General features: G+C 41.5%; 1 protein-coding gene across 1 annotated transcript in view; it reads left to right on the top strand.

Annotated features, from left to right (window-relative positions):
- The window catches only part of LOC307020596 (F-box-like/WD repeat-containing protein TBL1XR1), a 59702-nt gene that overhangs the window by 28952 nt on the left and 9440 nt on the right, over positions 1–21310 (top strand). Inside the window, exons 9-12 of the mRNA XM_079652058.1 lie at positions 5950–6010; positions 6908–7029; positions 9724–9798; positions 9942–10069. Of these exons, the coding sequence (XP_079508184.1) occupies positions 5950–6010; positions 6908–7029; positions 9724–9798; positions 9942–10069 (386 nt within the window). The remainder of the gene's footprint in view (positions 1–5949; positions 6011–6907; positions 7030–9723; positions 9799–9941; positions 10070–21310) is intronic.

Genomic DNA, 21310 nt, shown 5'->3' with positions numbered 1-21310 from the left:
CTGTCCTGCAATGTTCACTGGGTACAAAACAACGTTAAAAATATGAAAAGGCATATCAGAATGCAATATGGGAGAAGCTGTATAAAACACAAATGTGTGACATTTAGGTTTTGTTCAAGAAGAAATGCATTAACCAGTGGTTGTGACAGTTGGCTCTGCTGCTAATATTTCTTTAAAGTTGTAATGCAGGGCTCGACATTATAAATGGCCCGCTGGCCCGGAAGCACTATTTAGACACCCCGGGCCAGCATAACGTACTTTCCACTTGCCCGCTCGGGCCACTAAAAATATTGCTTTAAAAAAATTGTCCTGTGGTATTTTGGTATTTTGACTAGCAGCTGTTTGCTGCGGAGCGCAGCGCGAGCAGGCTCCCAAGAGCGGGAGCGCGAGCAGGCTCCCGTGAGCGGGAGCGCGCTCCTTCACTACAGAATATCGCGCCACCTAACCATTCGCCAAAATGTGTTTAATACCAGTGGTAGCCGGGCAAAAAACAATCTTCAAATAAAAGAAAGTCACCGAAGGAGTTAAAGGAGAGTGACAGGGAGCATGAGAAGTAGAGGGAGAGAAAGTTTCAGCCAGCTTGATCGATGGAGTTGGCTTCTAGTGGTGCAGTGACGCGTCCTAAAACCCTTTTATAATCTATCGATTAGATTTATGATTCGAAAATTATAAAAGTAGGGTACACATGTGGAGATTATCCGGCTGAAAAAAACGTGCATTTATCAAACAGGTTTGTTTTTTCCACAGACCTTATTTCAAGCTATTTTCCAAAACCCTGTAGAGAAATCCCATTGCTTTTTGTCGAGGGAACCAGCAGCTTGCTTCCTGGTTTTATGACGCGTCACTGCACCTCTCAATATGATGCCCATATAAACAAGGTCTTCTGTCGGCTCTGTACATCAATGCCGACCTATGCTGACAAGTAAGTGAACAGTAGACAATATAAAGGTATTGGCGAAATGTCCCAGCAGTTTAGGATAATGAAGGTTCTAATCTAATCAATTACATAGCCATTACATTTCTAACTCCTAATGACAGGAAGGCAGAAAGTGCATTATACAAATAATAATACTCATAATAATAGCAGACATTTTTTAACAATGACAACACAAAATCATTATTTTAATAAACCAAATATGAACAATTGAGGAAAATGAGGAAGAACTGATGATTCAAATGTTGTAGTACAAGTAGTAATATAGTTAGTGCATAAATTAGGCTACTATTGCAACAAATGTGTTAATTTTCTTCATTATTAGTCGATCTTTTTTGGACGAATGCTCCGGGCCAGTGGTTACAATGGTGGGGCCAGTGATAATACAATTCCACCGGCCCGGAGGGCCAGTGGCATTTTACCCTTAATGTCTAACCCTGTAATGCATTTAATTAAATAAAGAATATACAAAATACAAATTATATTCAGTATATTTTTTTATTTGTCAAGCAGAGAGCATCATAGCAAACAAGATTCAGCAGGGATACAGTCCAACTCTAAGTATTCAATGCATCATTCGCCAAAGAAGGAATGGGATAATCCCACAAATGAATGACTGTTTGTTCTCGCACTGTCATGGTCAAAAGTCTGATTTTAGTGAGGTTAAACTTTTTATTGATTGATTCACACACTAATCTGCTTTTGGTCGATTGTGTATGATGGAACAAACATCACTACTCCCTAATGCAGGCCTATTCAACTGGCGGCCCGCGGGCCAGATGCGGCCCAGAACCAACTCCCGAGTGGCCCAGCCTCTCGTAGCCAAATTCCTACACTAGTACAGACCATGAACGCAACACTCCGCGTTGCATAAAAACCACCAAACCACAACGCAGCACGTTTTTTGAAAGTGCATCTAGTGGTGCTAGTAACGGTGGTCCTATTATAGCAACTCTAAAACATGTCTCTCTCAACTCTGAAGCGTAAACAGAGACAAAGCGGTCATTGATCTTGTGGAGCAGATGATCCAAGTCAAGCTGGACCTTTTCGCGACCGACTTGAGCACGGGTCGGATGCTGCATTTCCCGACACTCCCCAAACACATCACATCTCCGGCACAAATCACGGATGTGATGACAGATTTCATTGCGAGGTTGAAAGAGAACTTTGCCGGTCGATTGGATGAACTTGCTCTGCCCACAGAGGTGATGATGGGCTTTGCCAAAGACCCCTTCACTGTTGCAATAGAGGGGGACGTATCAACCAGAGAAAAGGAAGTGGTCCCCTGCATCGACAAGGGGAAATATACACTGGAACTTATTGACATGCAGCGCACTAACGGGCCAGCGAAGTCATGTCAAAAAACAGCAGTTCCCTAACGTTCAGAAAGTAGCGATCTGTGTGCTCAGTATGTTTGGATCAACATACACATGTGAATCAAGCTTTTCACACATGAACTCAATCAAAAGTAGCACTCGCTGCTCCCTGACTGACAGCACTCTTCACCAAGGTCTTAGGATTGCATTGACATCCTATGAGCCAAAAATCACTGCTCTTGTTCAAAACTAAAAATGTCCCTTCTCCCATTGAGAAAGTCAGCGATGACAAATCACAAATGAGGTGATAGTAAGCACCTAGTTTACTATAGTAGACGTGTCGTGTAGTATTCATTCATATACCGTAATTTTCGGACTATAAGGCGCACCTGAATATAAGCCGCAGCAGCTAAATTGAATGATGTGTACATATATAAGCCGCACTGGACTATAAGCCGAAGGTGTTTTAATGTTTAATTACCATATGTAAGGGTTCGTGCACAGAGGGGATTGTCGGGAAAGAGATGGCTGTTTGAGGAAGCTCCCATTTATTAACATTTCAACAAACAAGTTGCATATTTGCATAACGTATTCAAGTGTTACCATTTAGTGCAATAGTAGCTACAGAACATGTACTGTGCTGTGTAAACTACTGTATCACATAGCGTTTCAGACACACAAACTTTTCAACTTTCAAACTTAAACGGTGCGCTCCCAGCGCACGTACCGGCAGTGATCTACAGCAGTGGTTTTCAACCAGTGGTACGGGGACAAACTGTCTCGCTCTCGTGATGTCTGTCTGTCTTGCTCTCGTTCTGTCTCTCGTACCACTCTCGGTTCCACTTTTACTTTTGCGCGCTACCTGTCTCACTCTTTTCCGGCCTCCAGCTTTTCCTGCTGGAGCCCGCCGCTTAAAGATGGGGGGCGCGGACCGGCCATAGAGCCCATAGAGTTAAAGGTGGTGGACTGTAACCTGTAAAATCCATAGATTTAGGAGGTCCCTTAGTGGCCATTAGCTATAAAAATCCATAAATTAGCCGCACCGTTATATAAGCCGCAGCGTCGGAAAATGGGAAAAAAGGCACGGCTTATAGTCCAAAAATTACGGTAGTTACCCGTATCCCTTGTTATGGGTTTGTGCACTGAAGGGTTTGACAGTTCTTTCTGTATTCATTGAAATGCATTTTGTAATGTGTCTGGGTCAAATGTGACCAAAACGTATGATTTTTTTGTTATTACTTGAAAAGTGAAAAATTTTTATTGCTTTGTGTTGCATTGGAGCTCTTTAGCTGTTTTTTTTGTATTCAGTAAATGCACTTTGTGATGTGCCTGGTTCAAAAAAAATAACCTGAATATTTGACTTCTAAAGCAAACAAATGTAATGCTACAACTGTGCACTTTTTTTCAGATTCTGTTAAATTAATGCTAATTTGTTGTGTTTTTATGCACTTTTTGACCTACCTTTGTTAGATGAACAATGAATAAAAATTGCATGTTTTTCATCGCAGTAATATGTGTTGTGTTTAGAATGTGTCACTACCCGCTTTTTACAGGCCGCTGAATGTCTGGCCCAGCTGAATTTTGTAGTTATACAATCTGGCCCAACTGAATGTGTAGTTGAAAAGCCCTGCCCTAATGTATTCAAAGCAACATGATCACTTCTCACCTAGAGACTAAATCATGCCCGTTTTATTTCACAGAGTGTAAAGGGCTTTCAATGTGGAGTTACTACCTTGGAGAAGGAGAAGATTCACTTCTTAAAAATGCTTGTTTGAAGTCCCTTGTGTTTTTTGGCTGAGGTGTGATCCTTCCCTTACATTCCCTTGATGTAAATGTTCCCTTAACCAACACACAAATAAGCCCTTGCTTATCAAACTTGAGTTAACAACCAACTGCAAATTAGCGCCTAAACTGGCTTGGGAAAAGTCAAATTATTTCCTACAGAACTGAGCTACAACAACAGCTATCAACAAGCTTGTCGTATTTTGCTACTTGGACAGAACCCCTGAGCTACACTATAATGACGCTTTGCATGACATCCAGGGACATAAAACGATGTCTGACAAATGTGACCCGCTCTATCGAAATCAGTCAGAAGTCGCAACGGCTCATTTAAAAAATAAACGTGGATTTGCGTAAAAAACTATTTTTTCGGGGTTCGGGTGTTTTGTTTGATTTTAAACAAACAAAATCTTGGCTTTCAGAATATGAAACTTTTATTTCCAAACTCACACGATAAATATATTCTTTAAGCTTGTAAAGGGAAGATGACAGGCAATCTGCTCTTCCGCAGCGTCGCCCCCCCCTCCCTCCGGCTTACATTATGAATGTAAGCGTAGAGTAATCATAAATAACACGGCAGGGTCCGTTAGTTTATTTTCATCTGATTTCAATTAAACAAAGTCTTGGCTTTCAGAATATTAAACTTGTTTCAGCAAATTCAGATGATAAATACAACTTTGAAGCTTGTAACGGCATAATTACAAGCGGAGAACGGAGTAATGTAACGTCACAGCAGGCATAACAACAGCCGGTGTTTCTCGTGAGGGTTTTCCCCGGGAAACAAACGCAATACACACAAACGCAAAAATACACAAACACACACACACGTGTATACACACACATACACACTCGCAAGCTTCCCCCAGACCAGTAATCCAAACGAAAATATCTTCCCTCCATAGTATTTTGATCATTTGCTCCTCTAATAATCAATCAGATCGATGGATTCTAGAGAAGAGAAAACTTTGAAGGCCTTTTTCTCAAAATGATGACTCGGTGACAGTCATTATATAATGTGACATATTTCGCTTAATATTTGGAGTACAAAAACAATCCTGATATCATTACAAAAGCTAGGAATATCCTCTTTCCAGCAGTATATACAACTCAAAATGTTTCTTCGGGTCAATGCGACTGATTTCGATAGAGGTCTCAAATGTGGGTCTCCTGGATGAGAACCCTGTGTTTGTCTACCCATCCAACCCTCAGCATACTTACACTCTTAAAAGACGTCTGTTGTTAGGAGACCTATTTTTCTGCCTAAATAAAAAATGCTGCTCCCTGCATTTTTGTTTTCAGAGAGACCCTACTTTCAACCGATTCAAATAAACTACAGATAAAACATTAAACCGATGTTTTGGCTCTTCTGCAACATTCGATGTATCACACTTTACAATATAAAGATTAAACTAATCGATATACCTGCATGTCAGCCTCTACTTACGCTTACCAGATATTACTGACAGGTGACAGGTGCACCTCCACAATGAACCTACTCATGCTCCTGTCAGAAAATGACAACAAGGAAACCTATGTTGTTCAACATTGCCATCTAGTGTACAGAAGAATAATAGCATTCTCATCGTCACCTTCAGAATACATTTTAATACCCCTGTTTTGGTGTCTTGGTGGGGTAAAAAGTGTGTGAGTGATGTAACTGTTTGTATATCCTCCTTCACATTATTGTGTGTGTGTGTGTGTGTGTGTGTGTGTGTGTGTGTGTGTGTGTGTGTGTGTGTGTGTGTGTGTGTGTGTGTGTGTGTGTGTGTGTGTGTGTGTGTGTGTGTGTGTGTGTGTGTGTGTGTGTGTGTGTGTGTGTGTGTGTGTGTGTGTGTGTGTGTGTGTGTGTGTGTGTGTGTGTGTGTGTGTGTGTGTACTAGTTTGGTCTAAATAATGAAAATGTCTTCCTTCACACAGACCACAATTATTTGGGATGCACATACGGGAGAGGCCAAACAACAATTTCCTTTCCACTCAGGTGAGTGACAAGAAGCTTTCTGTTTTAGACTGACTTAACCTTTTGCTAAACTCTAGTGACACCCAAGTGATGATAAATTCATATAATCAGAGTTCTTTGCACACATTGTGACTGATATATGTTTCTGCCACACTCAACCCAACTTGTCTGTACACATTTTGCACTCAGCTCCGTGTTTGACATGCTTGCCGTGCAAAAGGGACCATTAAATAAACGTGCTGAAAGCTTTTCTTTTTGTTTAAAAAACAATATCTGCCCTTAGAGTAGGGTAATAGTGAATCATCAGATTCAAATATGGCATAAAGAAATCTATTGTGTGGTGCAGTTCCTCGACCCCAAAATTAGATAGCATTTTAACACTTCCTGTACCCTCGTTTCCAAGGCAACGCTTTTTGGTTAGCTTCCCAAAATAAGGTATGTGGTTAACACAAGCTCACAAAATGTTCCCGCTTTGTTCTACGTCTGGAGTTTCGAGGTGTCTTAAAAATAACGGTTGCTAGCGAATGACTGAATAAGACTACTAAACGAATCACGTCAGCTTTAACTGCGTTAAGCTTAGCCTGTTGATGTGAAGTCATCTTACCGTCATGTGGTTTGTTTTCATAGCCAAATGTTAGGTATTTACTTCTGGTGATTGCATTTATGCTTTAAAATTCACAAAGTGGTGTCAAAATGTGGAGATATTCCTGCTGAACAAAACGTGAAGGTGTCATAAATGAGTCGGAGCTTATTTTCTGTAACATTCCAAAAACCAATCGAGGGAGCGCTTGCGATGCTAACATTTGGGCCGGTCACAAAAATATGTAATCACTGCACCACTCTGTTGTCATAGCATCGTGTTCATCTGGTCTTCTCTCCTGGTGCTCTGTGCCTCTAAGCTCTCCTTCCTCCCCACAGCACCGGCTCTGGATGTGGACTGGCAAAGCAACAACACGTTCGCCTCCTGCAGCACAGACATGTGCATCCATGTGTGTAAGCTGGGTCAGGACAGACCGGTCAAGACCTTCCAGGGACACACGGTGAGACAGGACACGTTGATTTCTCACAAGGGGGGGAACACACACCCTCCGCTGGCCACACTCTGTTCTACACGCATTGTTGCATAGCTAACAGTGGCGAGCCGTGACCTTTATACCTAGGCCCTCTGACATTTCTTTTTAATGTTTTCAAATATTATTCTTTAGAATATCTTAGGCCCTGACGGCTCGCCACTGATAGCTAATAGGAATACTGGCACTTACTAACTTTAGCTTCTGATTTAAAATAATGAATGCCCCTTTAGGGTATTAGGTGTTTATCCAACGTCAGTGTATGACCTACAGTACTGTTTACTGTATCAAAATCCACATTTTAGCCACCTTAAAGAAAAGCCTACCTAAAAAAGAAATTAGAATCAGTTTAAGTACAAGCTATATTTAGAATATTATTTTATCTTGACATAAGAGAGCCCTTTCTGATGGGAAACTGAAGGCGCCATCAATAATTGCCAAAGCCACCAGACTTTGTTGAATTTTTTTTTTATTTTAATATGGAAGTTACTTTTGTACTACTGCCTCAATTAGATAGTTAGTTTGTGTCGTTGTGTGATTACAAACCAAGCAAACTAATACACAATAACACAAACAAAACAACCAATTTAGTCGGCAATAAACCAGCCGCCCCCGTGCTTCAGATTCATATTTTTCTCAGTGGAGTCTGGTGGCTTAAAAAAAAAAAAAAAAGCATAGATAAGGGGTTCAGCTAAGGATTTTTTAGGTAAGCCTTTCTTTTATCTGGGTAAAATACGTTATGCTACTGACCCCGTCCCTCAGCAGTTAAACACAGTACTGTAGGTAATACACTGACATTTAATTAGACCACCTTCACCTTCAAACTATCCCTTTTAATAGCATTCATTCACAACTCTAACAACATACAACTGTCTACTATGGGACGCTACAACCCAGTCTCACAGCATTTCGTGTTATAGTCGCGAAATTAATCTATTGATTCGTGTTCACCAGCACAATTTCCCCATTTATTTCGTGTCACACAGAACGATTTAAAAAAAAACAAAAAAACTTTTCATTTTAGTTTTTTATAAAAAACCAACCAGACAGACAGCACAATAGCAGTTGGCAAACAAGTAGGATGACAACAGTGTGATTCGAGTCCGACAGGACAAAAAAATAAATAAATAAATAAAACAAAACAAAAAAGGATTGCGACAGGACAAATAAAACAACAACAAAAACTAAAGGCTTTGAGTCAAAGTCCATTATTAATAACGTAATGAAAAAGTAGAAATCAAACAATGTGTATAAATGGAACAAAAAGATCAAACATATCAAATAAAAACATAGCACTTGTTGGTCAGTCGTCCGCCCATCCGGGGATATTGGAGACTTCCACATGAGCAACATCAGGCATCTGGCTAGTAAGGTAACAAAGGCTATGTAGGCTGTCTCCAGAGAAGAGTGCGGTCATGTGGGTGGGGTTACACCAAACAGTGCGGTCATAGCGTTAGGAGCGATCGGTTTTCCAGTGATTTCTGACAATGATCTAAAGATTTCAGTCCAATAAGAGTGTAAGACCGGACAAGACCAGAACATGTGTGCGTGACTCGCCGGTGCTTGGCTACATCTTTCACAAGTTGGATCCACCTCCTTATATATTTTAGAGAGCCTGAGCTTAGTAAAGTGTGTACGATGCACAACTTTGCACTGAATCAGTCCATGTCTAGCAAAAATAGAAGATTTATGTACATTAGCAAGGACTTTTTCCCAAAGTTCCTCAGAAATCTCCTCCCCAAGATCTGTTTCCCAAAGAGATTTAATGGAGTTCAGGGTAACCAAACGAAGAGAATAAATCTGAGCGTAAATACACGTCATCATTCGCTTCAGAGTAGGTGACGGCCTAAGGAGTGTGTCTAGTGGCGAATCAGTTGGGTGATTAGGAAACTGAGGAAATCATTATTAACAAAACTGCAAACTATAGATACCTGAAGAAATGTTGCCTAGGTAGTGCACATTTATCAGATAGCTGTTGGAAAGAGGCAAATGTGCTGTGAATATAAAAGGTCTTTGAATGTTTTAATGCCTTGGTTAGACCAAATAGTAAATAAGCCATCTACTAAGGATGGAGGAAAAACATGGTTTGCAGTTAAAGGGGCTAATGTAGAGTATATTTGGAGATCAAAGAAACGTCTGAACTGATTCCAAATTTTCAAGGATGCTTTGACGATTACATTTTTAGTGTAAGCAGAGGAGGGGGTCTTAATGGGAGTGTGAGCCAATGCTGAAAGAGATACTGGACTACAGGAAGCAGCCTCCATTGAAGTCTTCCTGTACGCGGGACAAAGGGGGGGCAAAATTAGCTTTATAAAGATATTTAAATGTATCGGTCACCTGGATCCCGAGGTAAGTGAAGCTGTGTAGTGTAATTTTAAAGAGAGTCCGAGTTTGAAATATTATTTACATTGCTTTTAAAATCGTTCTGTGTGACACAAAAAAAATGGGAAAATCGTGTTGGTAAACACGAAGCAATAGATTCCATTTATTTCGTGACTATTACACGAAATGCCGTGAGACTGGGTTGGATGCTAAGACAACATCTATTTTGAAATGAATTGGTATAAATGTATTTCTAAACTATGTATATTATTTATTATGTTGCCCTTGTATGTCAGTCAAATATGCTGTGTTTTTTTTCAATTTCTAATCTTCTGGATGCAGAACGAGGTGAACGCCATCAAGTGGGATCCCACTGGCAGCTTGCTGGCCTCCTGCTCAGACGACATGACGCTTAAGGTCAGTCCTCATCACCTGCAGAACTTATTTTGTGTTATTTTATGGCTTAGATGACAACTTAAATGAGCCATAATCAGACAAATGACTCATTATATGTAGTGATAAATCCATGCTGACAGCTTGTTTCTTCTTCTCTGGTATAGATCTGGAGTATGAAGCAGGACACATGTGTCCACGACCTCCAGGCCCACAGTAAAGAGATCTACACTATCAAGTGGAGCCCCACTGGGCCCGGGACCAACAACCCCAGTGCCAACCTCATGCTGGCCAGGTGAGAGCGCCAAGCTGCCATCATTTGCACAATCTAATTTTCCTAAACAGGCAGTTTTCGAAAAATAAGATATTTTATAATAATTCTGAGGAGGTATCAGGATATCAAGATAAACTCAATACATTGTGTTGCAGAGGTGGACTCGAGTCACATGACTTGACTTGAGTCGCATATTTTTGGACTAAAGACTTGACTTGACTTTGACTTGGTATTCATGAATTGAGACTTGACTTGAGACAGATGACTTGAAAGGACTTGTTTTTGTATTGTACGGAGCCCCTAAAAGGCAATGGAAATTAAAAAAAGATACTGTATCTCGTTCGCACAAGAAAGTTACCGGAGCGCCAAGTAGGAAGTGGAGCACACGGGAGACAACCGTTTCATTGCAGACTGTTATGTTTATGTTGGGAAATGGCAGTGCATACATTATTTTAGATATACAGTGGGGCAAAACAGTATTTAGTCAGCCACCAATTGTGCAAGTTCTCCCACTTAAAAAGATGAGAGAGGCCTGTAATTGTCATCCTAGGTATACCTCAACTATGAGAGACCTCTACACACATCGAACTGCCCGATTAATCCCCCTAGTACTCGTTTTATGAAGTGTGTGTGTGTGTGTGCGTGTATGTGCGTGTGTGTGTGTGTGTGTGTGTGTGTGTGTGTGTGTGTGTGTGTGTGTGTGTGTGTGTGTGTGTGTGTGTGTGTGTGTGTGTGTGTGTGTGTGTGTGTGTGTGTGTGTGTGTGTGTGTGTGTGTGTGTGTGTGTGTGTGTGTGTGTGTGTGTGTGTGTGTGTGTGTGTGTGTGTGTGTGTGTGTGTGTGTGTGTGTGTGTAGGCCTGTCACGATAATTAATTGTGTTGGACGATACATTTTTCTAGAAATTATTGCGATAAACGATAATATTGTCGGCACCGTTTTAAGACCATTTTAGGCATAATGGTAATATATAATAATAATTCTAGTAGATCCTTTCAAACATAACTTTTTATTGAACATTCAACATTGCAAATGAAATGTGAAATAATATTAAAATATATAAATTATATATAATAAATAAAACAAATTAATTAAATTATTATAAATAAATTAAATCACACACAACCAAAACAATACATTAAAGAGCCCGTGACACGAACCCAACAACTGTTGTGCAATGAAATAGTGGGCTACTAATAATCTCGAACCGTCAGTTTAAAAAAGAAAAAGCGATACCGTTCCGATAAATATCAATAATTTCGAACATCGCGGGAAAATTCCCTCGACTCATTTTGAGGTTTTGGGGGAAGCCGGAAGTGACGTCAATGCGGGAACGCTTCACTGTGCGGCGAGAGAGCCAAACACGAACAAAGTGTGTTGTCATGCGTAGAAATGGTGAATTACTGAGTTTAGGCACGTTAATAACGTTTTAATGAAGTTGACTACAGTATATTCATATTTGTCAGTGCTTTCATGTCAATTCGGTGAACATAAACATAAATGCTCGTGGTGAAGATGATGATTAAATTAGGATTAAAAATCGGTAGTGAGAGCTGCTGAATTTCCTCCCGTCGGATGTGATATAAAAACAAATCGATTATTTTTGTAGTTGTAAACTCAAGTGGATGAAACTACATTTATTAGTGCTTTCATGTCAATTCGGCGAACATATGATACATTAAATGATCGTGAAGATGATGATTTAAAAATCTTTTGTTTGAGCCGGTCTGCATTTCCTGATGAGAAAACAAACCTTAGCTTTTTGTAGTTCAGTGGTGTAGTGGGCGTTGGACGCGGGGGTACGCCGTACCCCCACTTATTTGAAGCATGATTTCTTTTTTTAAATAGTCTAATACATCTAAAATCATTGCCAGTGTTATCAGTTGCAAGTGTGTGTTTGTTGTAATAATGACGAAAACATAATAGGCAGATTTCACAGTAATTATAATAAAAACGTAGCTCAAGCATTTATGCAACTTGATTTGAAGCGTGTGTGTGTGAGGGGCAGAACTGTGTGTGTAGGGTGACCAGGTGTCCCGCACTGGGCGGGACTGCACACACAGCATTTTTATTATTTGTCCCGCGTCCCACACATTGAGACGATGTCCCGCATTTGAGTGATAGTTGCGCAGAAAGGCCGGATCGGTTCGCTGACAGCCGGCACCGCCCTTTATTATTATATTGTCTAAACGGCATCATGTAAGTTGCGCTGACAGGCGACACAGAGGTCCCCAAGCCCCCCCCCCGTTGACAGTTCACGAGCGCGTCCATAGTGTCTCCCGTCCACCCACCACCCCGTCCACCCCAGTAAAAACATCCCCACTACACCACTGGTTGTAGTAGTACACCAACATGGATTAAACGTGTGTTTTTTTTTACCACAATGTCGGGGAAATTAATGGATAAAATGCACGGATTATTATTATTATTATTATTCCCACTCCGATCGGGACACTAGGTCCGCCGTTTCCCCGCAGCGAGGCTCCCCCCGTTGACAATTTACGTCGGCTGGGCTGGGTGCAGTGGCGGACTGGCCATCGGGACGAATCCCGATGGGTCGGTACCGAAGTGGGCCGGTCGGATAAGTCAATAGCACATCCCCCACTCCCCCCGTTGACAATTTACTAGTGGTACCGAAGTGGGCCGGTCGAGAGTCCCGAGCTGATTTTGAGTCCCAGTCCACCACTGGCTACATGACCGTATGATCGCCCATATTGACGCACCTAATTCCTAAACTTCTAACAGATACAACATAAACCGATCCTTCAGCCTCATATGAGCTCTCAGACACGTTCAAAATTAAACTGTCATCGCTGTCTGAGCTTGCTGCTGTGTGCCCCATCGTGCGTTTACATGCAGATGCTGGGATCCTGAACGGTGCAGCTGGAGCGCTGTGCCCGCAATGACGTCACACATAATTTGGCGGGACTTGAAGAATCCCCGAGAAGATCTAGAAAATTGTCAACATTGAAGGGCAGATTAATGGTTATCAAAGTACAAATATCCAAAATCAGTTCAGTAACGGTTTTCAAGGGGACAATATTTACTCAAATTGATGGGTTTGGATGATGGGGGAAACTCGTGTCACAGGCTCTTTAAATAGAGTCAGGCTGGAAAACAGAGCTCTCTCTCTCATATATATATATATATATATATATAAATATTAATATATATATATATATATATATATATATATGAGCACACATTATCTCACAAGCAAAAAAAACCTCCTTAAAACAACAGTCAAGTGTACAGTCCACTGTCAAAGACCCAGATGCCTCAACAGGCCATATCCAAATCTGTTTTTCTAAGTTTTCGAGCAAGGAACACCAACATGTTTGCATTGTCGGGCGGGGGCTCTCCATCTCCAGCTGCCGTGTTTGCTCCCAGCTGGGAAACGGAATGGGGTGGTTGTGTTTTAGGTGGTTTAAAATGCGTGGTATTGCCTGCTTTTGTCGCTACCTTTTTTAAACCAATGCGACACCTCGCCCGGCTCATTCAAGTCCGTAGGTTCGCCTCGTTGATTTGGTTTGAATCCAAAATACTGCCACACCGGAGAATCGAGATGTTTAGTTAGGTTTTGTAACTTTAAATTCCCCGTGAGTAAGTCACACGTTGTCTCCCGCTTGTCGCTATATTATTAATTTGGCTGCTGCACGTGCACGCGGAGTGTCCTGACCTGGCTGTGTGTCAGCCCCGCCCCTCACAGCGCGCCTGGCAGCCACAGCGCTCCAGGCTAAAATGCTGGTCACATCTTTATGTAAACGGCAATTTATCGAGCTAAGAAAAGTTATCAAGGCCATTTTTATTTATCGTACGATAAGTCAATTTATCGATTATCGCGACAGGCCTGTGTGTGTGTGTGTGTGTGTGTGTGTGTGTGTGTGTGTGTGTGTGTGTGTGTGTGTGTGTGTGTGTGTGTGTGTGTGTGTGTGTGTGTGTGTGTGTGTGTGTGTGTGTGTGTGTGTGTGTGTGTGTGTGTGTGTGTGTGTGTGTGTGTGTGTGTGTGTGTGTGTGTGTGTGTGTGTGTGTGTGTGTGTGTGTGTGTGTGTGACAACGGCATTTCAGGGCTCGACATCCCGGGGCCCGGGGCCATCTAGTATTTAGCTCGGGCAATGAAGCCTCACCTGCTGGTTGCCCGATCGGGCAATCTATTATGCCAGTATCATGCAGCTCACGGATCCAGTAATGAGTGACCCGCTGCGTGTCGACTCGTCAGCAGCAGCTAATCTCTCTCTCCCGTCAGATTAGACTTCACTCACGTTTATGTCCATATCGATCACAACCAGCTAGTTCTAGCTAATGATATGACTACCTGCTTATTAAAAGACACCTAAACAATAAGTGTCGCTATGCAACCGGGTGAGGCCACAAAGTATAGCGCAGCATTATGCATTTGTTTACATGCCCACCGGAACCCCGAGGCATTACCAACAGATCAACGCACAATCAACCCAGACAGGACATCTCTTTCTCCACATTACGTGTTAGACATTCAAATTGACCAGTGGCGGTTCTACGGGGTGGCACGGGGTGGCAGCTGCCACCTCAGAAAAATGCCTTGCCACCCCAGCTGCCACCCCATTTGGCAGCTTTCTTTTGAAAGAAAAGTTGTGGCTCATCGGACATTTATGAGAGAAAATCTCTAATGTCCGAGTGCAAGTGAATGCAGCACAAGACGCGAGCCTTGTAACCCCCCCCCCCCCCTGCGATTTAATTTGAACGGGAGGACAGCACAAAACGAGAAGCATTTCGGATACAAGTAGACAGAAGGAATGAGGTATTTGCGGTCAGGGTATGGCTGGGGTAGGCTACAGCCATACCAATAAATGGCTTAGCCCCACCATGAAAAATGATGTTAAAGTAAGCAAAATAAAGTCTGCCAACGTGTGCGGAGTAAATTGCACAGACAGCAGTTAGTAAGATTGATTTCAGTAGCCACTTGTCTGGAAATACCGAAGACTAGAAACGGTTTTGAACACTTTTGTCACGTAGTGATCGTCTTCTCAATAGAACATCTTTGATAATGTCTTCTGGCCAATCAGAATCAAGATAACGGCGTGGTGTTGTTGCAGGAAGTCTCGACGGAGAATACTTTTGCTGTAGTACATCTCGATATACATCTGTGCAAATATAAAACCACAGTTTGATGATTCATAGGTGTGTGGGCTGTCTTTCATTTTGACACAAAGAACAATGGGGGCTATCCACCCTTATCCACAATGTAAAGTAATTCACACAGCCTCTTCCCTCTCCTCTCTGTGAGGAGCAGCAGGTTCAGCTTTCAGAACAAAGTAACAAAAAACTAAAATGACATTCATTTTTTTGAATACGTCGTGTAGTAATATATATGTATTTATTTTTCTTCTTAAGAGAGCACCAGAATGTGTATTTGATGTTAGTATTTCAAAAAATCTCCTGGGGGAGAATCCCCCCAGACCCCCCTGCAGGGGTTGGGTTTTCAACTCTTTCACCTGTGGGGAAATTGCAGGATTGGCTCCAGGTCGCCCTTTTTATTTAATACAAGACAAATGTGCCTTTTTATTTCATACAGTTCAATTTGGATTGAGACAGGGAAATAATATAAACCTCACGCGTGGCGTTTCACTGTCAAGGGGAGCGTGTATGTAATTACATTGCAAATACTGACTTTAGCCCCACCACTGTATGGGTTAGTAGCCCTACCATAGATTACCCAACACAACTACTCTGGCGCCGCAACTGTTTGCGGTCTACTATGACAAAGAAGAGCCTGTCAAGTTTGGCTGTACTCAGCATTGAATCAAAACACACCATAGCTTTAAATCTTAATAACTTTGTGTGGCGTTTTGCTGATCAAGATGGTAATCACCACATTCAGCTGTTATAGGCATGCCAACTTGATGCTCTGCTCACGGATGAGTCGATGAGAATAATAAACTGTTAAGATGATAACCTTACATAAATATATGTTTCTTCTTTGTGGGGGTCTGCCCCCAAAAAACTGTTTCAAGTCCTGAGAAAGTCAAATAAGACGGTGTGTAAAACTTCACTGCCCAGCCAAAAAAAAGGCCAGTAGGTACGGGCATTCCACTGGATAATAACTGCAGCGATGTGTATGTTTTAGCTGAATACACAGTTTTTTTAAACCCTAACTGATGCAGTTAGTCATTTCTTTAATATTTGTTCTTTCTGATGTAAAGTCAAGGTTGTAACTGTTTGCAATGAAGTTGTGGGGCGCTGAACTGTTCGTTTGATTCTTTTGAATTATGATAGTAATTACTGGTCTTTCAAATTTGAAGGAGGGTGAGCAAGCATCTTGAGGAACGTTCATCATTAACTCCTCCAAAAAATATAGTTTATTTAATAATAACACTGAATATGTGAATCATAACAGTGATTGACAGCTGATAGGAATAATATGGTTGTTAATATTATCATATTCATACAGACACACATCGATGAGACAGTTAATTAATGTATTTATTGCAGCAGTCTGCATATTTGGTACCCCTGCTGGTCTAAGAGTTAAACCAACTCATTCAGTTAAAATTCATTAAATTACGTGTGCCACCTTACATATTTATATTTAAGGCTTTACTGATGTGCCACAATAATCTCACCTAATGTTATTGAATTAAAATATCAATATTGTGGCTTTCCAAGTTAACATTGATTGATATGACTGCGATTAAATCAGAATATACTTCTGCCAGGGGATGCCACCCCTCAAATTCTCCTGCCACCCTCTTGCCACCCCATGAATATTTGTCTAGATCCGCCCCTGGAATTGACTATTCTTGTCTGTCACATACTCTTCTTGTCTGTCACATAAGTGGCGCAACTGAAGCGGTATTGCGCTAAAGGGAAATTATTTTGACCGGAGAGATTTAGATTTGCCGGCTAACGGGAACTCCGATGTCACCATGTTGTGTGCTTTGTGGATGCGCTCGGCTCCTCTCGACTGCTGCTCGGGTCTGCTCGGTCAGCTTCCGGATGAGGAAGCATTAATTCGACCAACTTACAGTAGATAACATTACAAACATTTTTAACAGGGGCCAAAATAGTGTAAATAATGTTGGTTTTGACAGTTATAACTGAATGTAATGTTTTCTACTTTTTTTTCCATCTGATGAAGGCAAATGCCTTCATCAGATGGAAAGTGTCTTGACCAACAACTTCAGTATTTCTTATAGCTATGCAGGGCATGCAAGCGAGCAAACAAGAGCAAACAAACAAGTGAAATGAAGAATAAAATTGAAATTGTAAAATATAATATTGTGGTAGTTCATCTTATAATTCAGTCTAGAGAATGCACCAGACAGCATCTACAGTAAGACCTGGAAAAATCTAAATGTTCTAGGGGGAGGCCCCCCAAACCCTTCGTGCCATTTCGTCCGCGCGCATTTTTCAGGGCAATCTCTATTGGGCTCAGGGCCATCTGTAAATTAGCTTAGATGGCCCACAGTGCCATCTCCCAAAATCCTTAATGTCATGCACTGCATTTGTTTTCAAATTACCATGAACAGTAATTTACAAACATCTGGCCAACTCCATATGTATATGTGGGTGTTCCCAAATGAAAGAAATGTGTTTAACTTTAGTGACCTAGGGTTACTGCCTTGGCAGGGTTCTGCAAAAAAAATTTTTGGGGCACCCCAATTTTGTTTATCCTTTGGAGCAGAGAGAGGAGCTGTGGATTATTGTTATTGATATCGTACAGTAACAAAGTATTTGTACATTAAAAAGTAATAAAGTACAGTGTGTACTGTATTACTTTTATTCAAACTGTATTCCCTTCTTATCATATAGCCTACACTTCTTCCTTTCATTGATACATTTAAATCACCTGACTACAGCATATAACATACCTGCTGCAACCCTGTGCTGCTGCTGCTGCTGCTCTCTGCCTCATCCTCTATTGCTGGAGGCAGCTCCACCTCATCTGATCTCTGATATGAAAGCAATCGTGTTATGATCATATTGAGCTATTGGTGTGAGTAACATTAAACAAGCAGTCTGCTTTTCATACATTGCTGACGATACATTTTAAGTGGCAATTTGTTGAGTCACTGCCGCTAAATGCCGGTAGCATCAAGCTAGCAAATCCTGCATTAGCCTCACATCAACAGGTGACAGAACATCCAATTATCCTGAGCTAATTTACTGAATAAACCAACTCACATCTCCTGTCTTTTTTTTCACCCAACTCATTAGACCAGTGGTTCTTAACCTTTTTACACCAAGTACCACCTGAGAAAATAGTTGGCTCTCCAAGTACCACCATATGACCAATGTTAAAATACAGTCTATGCACAGTTCATGCAGGACTCGGAGGCAAATGTATTCATAATAACATGATTTATTGTGCTCTCTCTCTCTCTGTCTCTCTGTCTCTCTCTCTCTGTCTCTCTCTCTCCCTCTCTTTCTTTCTCTCTCTCTCTCTCACTCACTCACTCACTCACTCACTCACTCACTCACTCACTCACACACCACAAGTGAGAATATAAAGAACAAAATAATAACTTGTTCTCACACAACAAATGTCAACTGTACACACATGTCATTTCCTGGACCTATACCAAAGTTTGAATGTAGGCTGGCTCCAACAATCTACATTGTAACAGAAAATGTCCTTTTGGGAATTCAGTTCCACAATAATAATGAAAGCCTCCAGGAGCAGATGAGCCTAAGGGCTTATAGCTCATCTTCAGTCTGCTGATGTTTGCTATTGCCATTTCTGTGGTGGCAAAGTAAAAAAGATAAGAAAAAAGATAACAATCAAGGACAAGTGTGTGCTTTTTCAGCTTTTGACCTCAGTCACAGCCTTCTCTCCATCCTTTGAGCAAATGCCTTCTTCCTGAGTCACTTCTCTCCTGCATCACAGTGGCTGTGCATATCACTTTTGTGTTGCTGGCGGAGCCTGCGTTTATGCTTGGTTGATGACTGTCCTCCTCCTCACTCATTTGTTCACTTTCGCTGGTAATATTCTCCTCTGTACCTCTCTTCCGAATACCTCCCGTTTCGAGCCACGTTTTTAACATCATTCAGCTTTCTTCATTCTTTAGCTTGCTTGCAACGTTCGCTAATCGTTCGCGGGTAGTAAGGTCGTAATTAGCAACGCCAGAAATAAATAAAAAATATATTTTCGTTTCTATATCTAAAAACAACAATAGTCTATTAGAACTAATTCAAACCACAGTTTCAATTATCTCAAGCTTATTTTCATTCGTTGTAGTATTTTGATTGTATGATTTATTTAGTAATGAATGTTTTTCAATCAAGCCTCAAACTATAGCCTGTTTTAAATTGAAGTTGTCTGAGGTCATTGCCTACTGTTAACATATTGTCCAACCATCAGCTGCTGTTGCAGTAATAAGTAGTGTACCTTAATGTCCCAAATGTGCACAATGTAGTGACTGCTTTTGGTATTTTTGTTTACTTAGTTGTGTTTCCTGTATTTTATATGTCTGTGTTAGGTGTAAAGGTTAAAGGTGGGGCCGAGAAACCGGCTCGAGATAAACTTGTTGTTATATTCCATGGAATGCTCTTAACATCCCGATATCAATGAATATCTGAAGTGCTTTGACAAAAAATCCATAAAAAAATGTCATCTGTGGAAGCCGTAGTACTGTAAAAAGCACGACCAATCATCTGAGCCGGCCCGGCTAAAATAACTGGATGGCCTACCTGCCTGTCAGCCTTCCATCTATGCACAAACTTATCTGGTGCCCTCATTGGTCATGTGTGCGTTCGTGTGTGTTGGAGGATGGGCTCTGTAAGGAAGTGGCAGATTTTTTCCGGTTGTGTATTTTCAAATTCTAGCGCACTCGAGCTGGTTTCTCCAAAATTACCTACCCCACCTTTAAATAAAATAAAATAAATAAATAAAAATATTCTTTTTAAAAATATATATTTTTTAAATATTTTTTATATGTCAGATTCCTCCTCGTACCACAGGTTGAGAACCACTGCATTAGACTATTCTTCTGCTGGCGTTTCATTGTTGTTTTCTGTCAAATTCAATACTGTAGTTCAAAACCGCGGTACCTGCTCACCATCTGTGAGCTATTTTTAGAATGCGCACGCTACGTTCGTTGTCGCGTTCGCGCGCGTCCACCTGGGCAGGCTGTGTGTGCCCTTCTCCCGTGACGATAACGGCTAGCGGCTAAAAAAATAATAATAAAAGAATTTGAAACGGGGGGGGGGACACACACACACACAACAAATGTTTTGTTGTTCTCCTTTCCTCCACTCTTATCTCTGATTGTGAGTGTGTGCATTCATGTGTGTGTGTGTGTGTGGGTGGGGGGGGGAGCGGAGCCCCGCCCTTCAGAAACAGCGGAGGGAATTTCAGGCGGGGCGCGGGGCTCCGTTGGCAGGGCACAGCGCCCAGCCAAGACAATGGTAGGGGAAACACTGTACACTATTCCGTTGTATTGGTTTTAATGCAATATTTCTTTGTGCACTGACACAGTTAGAAAAACAATGACACAGGACAGTGTCATATGGGAGCACCTTAGACAGGAGAAATACTGTGACCCTGCTGAAGGGGAGCAAGGGCAGGAGGCTTAACATGTTGATGTAAAATATTTGTGTTGTACTCCTCTTATCACTTTAGAGCTCTTTTAGAACTTATAGGGTTATAATTTCAGCGCCCCACTCTCCATTGCGGTTTATGTTGAAAATAAAACAAAACTTTTCATAACAACAATATTTTTAACTGATTTAAATGCGAAAACTGGGGTTATTCATCAGAATTTCGTATGACTTGACTTGTGACTTGCTTGACCTGAGCAATGACTTGACTTGCTTGACTCTCACCACAGTGACTTGGGACTTGGTTGAGACTTGTAGGTTGAGACTTCCTCATGACTTGCACATGTATGACTTACTCCCACCTCTGTTGTGTTGCATAGTCTAGAACAGGGGTGGGGAACCTCTGGCCTCCGGGCCGTATACGGTCATTTATAAACACACGCAAAAAAAATAGAAAATTAAGAAATCTAGACCGCAAAAGAATTAAACAAGCGAGTGCCTGTTTTTCCTGGCCATGGTCAGGGTCCTTGAACACAACACGAGCCTAACGTGTCATCACGTGGTATATGTCTCGTCTGACAGGCGTGTAGTGCTGACGGAGAGCACCAGAACGCCACTCCAGCACTTCAAAAATTGCAGTACGCATAAGGAGCCGTTCACATGCCGCAGTTTTTTCGTGGCTCCTGACAGACTGAGAGGCTGATAACCTCAGCTCAGTGAGGTAAAGGCACACCTTTAAATGATCATT

The sequence above is a fragment of the Notothenia rossii genome (assembly GCF_949606895.1).
Source record: "Notothenia rossii genome assembly, chromosome: 9".
Classification (NCBI taxonomy): Eukaryota; Metazoa; Chordata; class Actinopteri; order Perciformes; family Nototheniidae; genus Notothenia; species Notothenia rossii.
Note: the sequence above shows the minus strand (reverse complement) of the source record. Positions and strands in the feature narration are given on the sequence as shown.